At 44.3% G+C, this 8457-nt stretch overlaps 2 protein-coding genes across 2 annotated transcripts in view; one reads left to right on the top strand and one right to left on the bottom strand.

The window, feature by feature from the left end:
• The window catches only part of LOC109487164 (60S ribosomal protein L6-like), an 8698-nt gene extending 7108 nt beyond the window's left edge, over positions 1-1590 (top strand). The window contains exon 7 of the mRNA XM_019791144.1: positions 1381-1590. Within this exon, the coding sequence (XP_019646703.1) occupies positions 1381-1533 (153 nt within the window). The 3' untranslated portion in view covers positions 1534-1590. The remainder of the gene's footprint in view (positions 1-1380) is intronic.
• Positions 1591-1714: 124 nt separating this feature from the next.
• LOC109487123 lies at positions 1715-6423 on the bottom strand. The gene is made up of 5 exons (XM_019791090.1): positions 6334-6423; positions 5092-5702; positions 3358-4623; positions 2702-2841; positions 1715-2436 (listed from the first exon to the last, which is right to left on the bottom strand). The coding sequence occupies exons 1-5, from the start codon at positions 6421-6423 to the stop codon at positions 2225-2227; spliced, it is 2319 nt and encodes a 772-aa protein (XP_019646649.1). The 3' UTR covers positions 1715-2224.
• Positions 6424-8457: the final 2034 nt, after the last annotated feature.

The raw sequence follows: 8457 nt of genomic DNA, 5'->3' as shown, positions 1-8457 counted from the left end.
GGGAGTTGCCCATCCATAGTAGGACAGATTGGACTATACCTGACCAAACAGAAACTGTAAGTGACCATGAAGTGTCCTCAAAAGTTGGCTTCCAACACCACAACCAATCAGGTCTAATATGAAGTGTTCTTGCTGAGACAAGGGTCTTTTATGATGCTATCTGATCTTTTTTAGTCATAACCGTTACACAAATGTTACACCCCGCCCAGGTATCAGCCCAGGTAGCACAGCAGGAGCAAAATCCACCTCCTCAAACATGTTCAAAAAGCTTTCTACTAGAAAGAGACTTTTCGCAGTCTTAATAGCAGAACAATTCTTCCCATGTACAGGAAAAATTCTTCCAGTAGAAATTTCTGAAGCTTTTGCAGAAAATGTTCAAAATGAATATTCATGAAAGTTATCATCATTCATACCTGTACATCATACTTGTCAATAATATGTAATCACTTATTGAAAATATTAGCTGAAAATGTGAAGGGTGTTTATTAATATGAAGTGATATGAAGTGAAGTGTAAACCATCATCAATCTGGAAGCATCAATTTGGCAGCATATTTTTGTTTCCCACTTTCTGTTTGGTGTTTAAAGTCTGAAGGTTCTCTATCATAAGGCCTAATCATCAGCCCAGCCTGTCCACAGACCGACAGGCCAGTTCAGGCCCGCGGGCTAACCATTGAGCCCAGACCTCTCATGAATTTATCACAAACTTGTTAATTACACAGGTGTGAAAATGTGAATTCTCATTAATTCAGTGGTTTTCATGGGGTGTTCATGAGGCTAATTGGATGCGGTCTGGATGCAGGCTGGCTAACTCAGGCCGCGGGCTAAAGTTTAGGACTGCCAGGCTAAGCTGCTGGGCATGACGGTGTGTGTTCTAGACCGCCAGGCTTGCAATTTTTAAAGTCAAATATCTTGATAAATTTGTACATTCTGACCATAAAAAAAGCAACCTGGTACTGAAGATAGCATGATCTTTCCAATGGCATGCAAAAGTTCACTGTACATCCAGGAATAACAAAGTTGAAAATCAGGGGTTTCAACATAGGTGTCTCAAAATTCGGAAAGTGACATTCCAAAATTGAGGTGACCAGTGTTAAATGATCATATTTGTATGCAGCAAGGAATTTATTTTTCAGTATACCAACATAAGGTAATTTGAGACTTGCACTGGATTTTCTGACAAAAGGGCATACTTTGGACTGGCTTCAATATACTACCTTTGATGATGTTGCTCCAAACACGGCAAAACTAGGGCATAATACTGCATAAAAAAATTTAGTTGCCAAATTTGGCAAGTCCAGAGGGAAATGCACTTGCCCAGACAGTGCTTTTACTTGCTATAGGCATTTAACTAACTCATTATCTTTTTCCCCCATATCAGAAATACTCTGTCAGCCAAGAAAGAAAGGAGGACCAGGTGAAGGTGGACAGTCAGATCCTGCCTCTTCTGCAGAAAGAAAACCATCTGAAGAGCTACATGCGCTCCACTTTCTCCCTCAAGAACGGCCAATATCCACACGAGATGGTGTTCTAGAGATGTCCAGTCTGACTACTAAAACATTCAAATAAAACCAGGCCAAAATATGTGAAATACGTGTCGTTCTTGTGGTTCTTGTGTACAGTACTAGATAGGTTTGCTTAATACACTGTCTTACAATAGCTTTAACAACAATTAGAGTTAAATGTTCAAGGGTTAGGTGTAACAAGTTGTTAGGTGTAATGTAGCCAGCTGCTGCCGCACCGCGTGTCTTTGTAGCTGGTGTGCTACACCGAAGGGTTGTTATACTGGCTATACAGATACAGATACTGAATGGTCAAGTACTTGACTGTGTATAGTGCATAGTTTCACTTCACACAATGAAATAGAGCAGGCATATGAGTTCTTGACATTCCTCTTATAAGGCTCAATAAGGTGCCATTTTAGCCTTACACCACTAGCCTTACACAAACTCCATTTTATGACACATAACACATCAAATACTCCTTACAAGCTGAACTTACTTAACAAGATAAGATGTGTAATATCTTGACTTTGAGAGTTGTACAGTACAAAGAAAATTTATTGTGATGCTCATACCCACACAAAACACTGGGTATGAGTTTAGTATATATCATGCCATTAAAGTCCAAGCACAAAGATGTGTATGCTGGGAGTAGCACAGTACCAAGAAAAAAAGTTATGATCCACACACAACGCTGTGTACGAGATGAGTATACGTTGTATGTCAATCCATAAAGTCCGACGCCCAGTCATCACCAAGGTCACGCCTTAGTTCTCCAAGTTCAGCATCCATCGCTGCGTTAGTGAAGAACCCGGAAGGCCGCCGTTCGAAGGTTTCCTTGTCTCCGTACAGGAACGCGATGGCGTTCTGGGTGTTTTCCGTCATGGGGGTCCCTCCTGTCGACGGCATATCGGCATGGTACATCTCCTCTGTACCTGTTTTGTTAAGACCAAGTTCGAAATGTTTGAAAACTATGAAATTCCTTTATAAATGGTTACAAACATTTCAAAACAATGGGAGCAAATACCCGCTCGGTGACATGGAATGGACTCTAGTTACCATGGTAACAGACACAACATTGGTTCAGGTCATTGAGATCACTGTTTGGAGAAGAAGAGGAAGAAACTGAGCAAAAACTATTTTTAAAACATAAAGTGAACACAAAAACATAACCAGTCTACTACTACTACATTGTACTACCTTCCAACTGTGCGCTGACTGGATCGTGTGGTCGCGGGGCTGGGCGAGGCTTGGCAGCACACTTCCTCTTGTTGTTGCCGGTCGGATCCGGTCCGAACTGGTCGAGGATGGATTTTCTGTTGTCCATCATGGTGACATACCTGAGAAGGATGAAAGAGATGAGCCTTTTTACATCAGGGCCCAGCACCCTTAACTCAAACGCGACGGGGCCCGACATCATCTACAAGATACCGTTGACGTCACACTTCAAAAAAGCCACTTGAGAAGTCTCACTGGGTCAGTCTACTACGGAAGACCAGTGATCTCCAATCAAAATCCTAGGGTGGCAAAAGACGGTATCAAATTGGCCAGGCAGTATCCATTGCCACCCATATTGTACCCTCTCTAGCCTGTGTGCCAGACTCATAGCACACTGGACACACAGTATCTCACTGCTCACTGAGATACTTTGTGTCCAGTGTGCCATGGGTCTGGCAACCAGGCTATACCCTCTCTGGCCAATGAATACTAGTACTGCCTGGCCAATTTGATACTGTCTTATGCCACCCTAGGATCTGCTTGGACATTAGAAGACCAGAGTGACTGGTCGAAAGCTCTAGGTGATAGATTTTCTTTGTGTTGGATCAAAAGTTTTAGCTTTAAACCTGGTGACATACCTGTTGACGCCTTGGACCTCGCGGTAACGCCGCGCCTCTGGAGTTTCCGAGTACATGGCTGTCAGCTTGGTCTCGCCAGGGGGCGTTAGCTTCAACTCGTTCAAACCTGGAGACGCAAGAGTAGTCCCCCTTGAATCAAGCACCCTGGAGGACAGTTCCGTTGCTGATTTTCTTCTCTCCGGTGTGCCGTTCGCTGTTTTCTTTGTGGATCCTTTCTTCTTCCCTTTCTTTTGCTTCTTTCTTCCGCTTGAGGAAGCTTGAGTTCCCTGTCGTCGGCCACGAACATTCGGAGGATCGCTGGACTCAAGAAGACCTTCCACTTCAGTCAAGTCGACCAGAAGCTTGGACCAAGCTCTGTCGTCATCTCTGACGCTACGGTGCCCCGACGTCCCTCCATTCCCCAAACCACCATGCTCGTAAGAGTAGATGATGTCATCCATAGTATTGTGAGCGTTTCCAGCGCCTACGAGTAAGTCTAGATCTCTGGCGTGGTCGTCGAAGGAATACGACGGCTGTCTGGCTGTAGAAACCGGTAAGTTGTTGTCCAAGAAGAGAGCGTTTTGCTCTCCGTGAATCCCAAACATTTGCTCGATGTGGTAGGCCGAATCCGGAAACTCCACACCACTGCTGTAGGCGTGGCGCTTCTGTACGGCAGTTATCCTTCCTTGGTCGAACAGATCGAGGATGTATTCGTCCGGATCGAACCCGGCCACGTTCCGATATTCGTACGGGTTCGTTTCGACGCTTCTGTCGTGTTCTAACAGCAAAGTTTGCTCGCTTTCGGATCCGGTCACATTCCTGTACTTATAAGGGTTCGTCTCGCTGTCTTTGTCGTCTTCTAGCTGCAGTGTTGGGTCAGTTTCTACCATCTGGACGTTTTCTTCTACCCCGTTTTCAGACTTCGGTGGGATTTCGGAAAAAAGGACCCTGGAGTATCCTGGCGTGCTTTCTGAATCTGACGCAAGCCTGCTCTGGGTTTCTCCGTGCGCAATTTTAAGTACTTCTGCATATCCCGTAGACGTATCAGAGGTTCCTGACAGCTCCCTTCTTGCTTCTGTCGTTGTTGCTGTTTCAGTTGTCGACGACTTGCGCTCTTCTGCGGCCATCTTGATGTAGACGGACATGTCCTGGCAGGCGGCGACACGGTACATGGTTCGCGGACGTCTGAACCTCGGCCGACTGGCACCGGGAGGAGGGTGTACCACGGTGTCGCTGTTTTCTGTAACTGCAACGCCGTTTGGCTGTTCTGAAGTCTCCAGTGACAATCTGTTTTTAATTGGGGCATATATAGCAAAATCAAAAGAGGAGAACTAGTCAACAGAAACCAGTCAAAAGTGTTGTTGACCATTTTCTTTAACCAAAATTTTATAAACTTTTCGACACTACTGAGACACAAGTGAAGGAAGACCAAAGGCCAAATGTACCGATCGTTTAAAATACAAAACCCAACTAGTCCTTCCAACCGTCTCATTTCTACTTGTGCTTACTTAGTATATTGTATTGCTACTGTATGATATTGATATTTTGTCCTACGTTTTGTATCATAATAGTTTGTATACTAGTAGTACGTATATGTTGTAGTTGTGTGTGTCAAAGGTAGCCACTACCAGCCTTGTTGCTAACTGGCTGCCACATGCATGTCGCGTTTGTTGCATTTCAAGAAAGTTAAGTAACGTAACGCAACGTAAACGCAACGTTAAGTAAATGTAAAGACAAAAAGGAAAAATTGACAACCTCCTGTCTTCATCACGACCTCTTCTTGTTCTAGGGCGCGGTGGGAGCTCCTCTCTAGGACTTGCAGGCGAGTATTGTACCGTTCCGTTCCCTGGTGGGTCTTCCCCTCTATGCCTGTACTGTACCGTTCGGTTCCCTGACGGTGCTTGGGCGGACGGATACTGGAACGTCGCCCGTACGGGAATAGCCGAAGACGAGGTGCTCAGCCTAGCTTGAGCTGCTCGGCCGCGGGTGTCGTTCTTTCCGAGCTGGGGTTTTAGCTTCGGGGCCTTTGGAGCTGCCGGTGTAGACGAAATGGACCACTCGCTAATGCTGAGACGTGGAGAGGTTGTTTTTTCGTTGGTACTGGAACAAACGACGTCGGTAGAAGCGCTAAACACGCTTTGCTCCGGTGTTGAATCCCCCTGCTTCTGTCGCAACAGACTAACGTCGATGCGAAAAGCGTTGTTGTTGTTGTTGTTGTTGTTAGTAGAGTTTTCGACGTCGGCTGAAATCTTGAGCCCGCTGAGGTCGGGAGCGATGTACGGGGAGTCTCCGCTCGGCTTGGTGGGCGGGCGGACCACCGTGCGCCAGTCGGAGTTAGGCTCCCGCCACCGACGGGGTCGGACCGCCTGGGAGGAATGGAGTGAGTGAGTGAGTGAGTGAGTGAGTGAGTGAGTGAGTGAGTGAGTGAGTGAGTGAGTGAGTGAGTGAGTGAGTGAGTGAGTGAGTGTGTGTAAGTGAGTGAGTGAGTGAGTGTGTGTGTGAGTGAGTGAGTGAGTGAGTGAGTGAGTGAGTGAGTGAGTGAGTATGTGAGTGAGTGAGTGAGTGGTGAGTGACAGTGAGTGACTGAATGAGTCTGAGTGGGTGAGTGACTACTAGTAAGAACGAATGAGTGTGTGTGTGTGTGTGAGTGAGTGAGTGAGTGAGTGAGTGAGTGAGTGAGTGAGTGAGTGAGTGAGTGAGTGAGTGAGTGAGTGAGTGTGTGAGTCAGTCAGTCAGTCAGTCAGTCAGTCAGTCAGTGATTCTTACTTAAACACATTCATATATGTGACGGCAGGAGTCTAAATCCCTCCTGCTATAAAATTGCAACATGATGTAACCCAACTCCACCATGGTGACAGACGTCTGATTAAGGTCATTATTAACCTTATTGCTTTGGAGAAGAACACGAGGAAACAGAGCAAAAACATTATGTTTTCCTGCCGTTAACATGATAATAAAGGAACGCAGACATATACGGAAGTAACACATTATGCCCACCTGGATGTCCACTGGCCGGGCCGGAGACATGGGCATGCGGGATATCCCGGCATGCTCGGCTTCCTGGGCCACGCTGCCCTCAGCAGACATCACTGGAAGTAATTGGGATTAAACCAAATTTGAAGACCTGAGTAACTTGTGTGCTTAAAATTTGTACATAAGTTAGACAAGGGTGTCATTTCAAGCAAGAAGACGCGATGCTAAACTTTGTCATTTGTGTATAAGTGTAAAAGTATTGCATTTCTCTGTGTCCATTGCCATATAATTAAGCATGAAAATTTAAGGCGAATACTGGGAATATACGTTTATGAGGGTTTGAACTAATTCTTTGTTCTAAAAAGAGTTTTAACAAGGTATTAGCCGATGAAATCATTTTCACTATTTCTGCACAACCGAACACCGTTTCAGCACCAAGGACAGACCAAAGCAAGGCAGAAGTTAGCACGTTATTCGAGTAATACTGAAGATACGTTATTGGATTCATATATAAGTTTGTAAATCCAAACTAAATGTAATGAATACGTTTTGCTTTTGTGTTTTAAATGACATTGGGGAATACAGACATGTTTACAATTGCAAAGCTACAAAAGGATAACGGGCTACGACAACCGTGAAATTCTAAGGGTGTTCTAGAACAATGTTTTGTGCACTTTGATGTAAAAGTAGCCAGCACGAAACACAGAAACTGATCTTGTACAGTGTATCAGCATTTTTCTTGCTTATAAGAATACATAAGTCAACACCAGTCTGTGTTGGTTCATCGTGCCAACATTTCATATACATGTGATAGTATAATCTAATACTTAGCAAGTTTCAACATGAAAGTGTCATTTTGAAGAATGTTGTTTAGTGTCTGAGTCGATCGAACTAACAACGTGCATAGCGACGTCGACCGTTCTTCACTTCAAAGGCAAACAAAACATCGTCTAACAAGAAAATCAACGTCACACACCTCAATCTGCTTGAATGTACTGATGTCACAGCTTAGTCTGGGAAAAGGGTGCCATGCTTTCTTCCCACAACGTCCGTCATTAGTCGATTAGAGTGAACGCACAGCCCTCTGTGTGCTGGGCGACAGCAACACGAATCTACGCAGTGTCGCAAACACACTAAGCGGTACATTGTGGCGTTCGGAACCCTATGTTGCGTCACAGTTGCCGTTTGGCAGTTCGAGAACTTGTCACAAGTTTAGATATTACGTAACAAAAACCATTGCGCGGTGATTGTGATGTCGTACCCTATTTCTTAAGTCACAATGAAGTTGTCAGGTACAAAGGGCAATGTTGTCAACACACTAGCCGCTATTTTGCATGTACACCAGTGTTTTTGTTTGTTTGTCCATAGATTTTATTTTAAATGTCAAAATGTAGTAAGATGCGAGGATTAATTAATGGTGCAGCGTGCAATATAACGTTGGACGCAAGGAGGAGCCGTTGGATTTTTGTTAGCTAGGGTCGACATTGCCCGGTATGAGTGATTACCCTTTTGGAATTCTAGTCGACAACTATAATGTAACATTGTGAATTCCAATTTAGATTTCATTTTTCACAACCACTCATTACACCAGATCTAGAACTACTAGAAGATTATGATGAGTACTTTTATGTAGTATTTCATAGATACACACTTCAGACCCTGTATATATGTAGTGTTGTCTTAACGGAGCTCCAACAAGATATAACGTCCTTGGTTTTAAGGTATGGTTTGAACTGCAATGGTATGTTTATGGTAGTCTTCTTTGCGTTTTTTTTTACTTCATGTTCACCACAAAACAAGGCTCATATGAGCCACTCAAATGTTTTGGGTTACTTTACAGACATTAAAGACAGATGTTTGTTGACCTTAGACTTGAGAAGTTTAATGTTATACCCATGTGGGAAACAATCACGTAGTACTTTGTTTTTATTTTCTGAATGACTGTACATTATGCTATGTTGCCCTTTCCTTAACATTTGCGTCTAGATTCGTGAAGAAACAATATTAGCATCATAGCATGTATCATAGCCGGGTTCGCGTGCACCGCTCAGTCCAAAGGTCCACAAACCGGGTAACACAAAACTGCAGAATTCAGACGCCCCGGGTCAACTATGTCATCACCATACTTCCCAAACCTCCCGCGGCCTA

The sequence above is a fragment of the Branchiostoma belcheri genome, unplaced genomic scaffold (genome assembly GCF_001625305.1).
Source record: "Branchiostoma belcheri isolate BF01 breed outbred unplaced genomic scaffold, Haploidv18h27 scaffold86, whole genome shotgun sequence".
NCBI lineage: Eukaryota > Metazoa > Chordata > Leptocardii > Amphioxiformes > Branchiostomatidae > Branchiostoma > Branchiostoma belcheri.
Note: the sequence above shows the minus strand (reverse complement) of the source record. Positions and strands in the feature narration are given on the sequence as shown.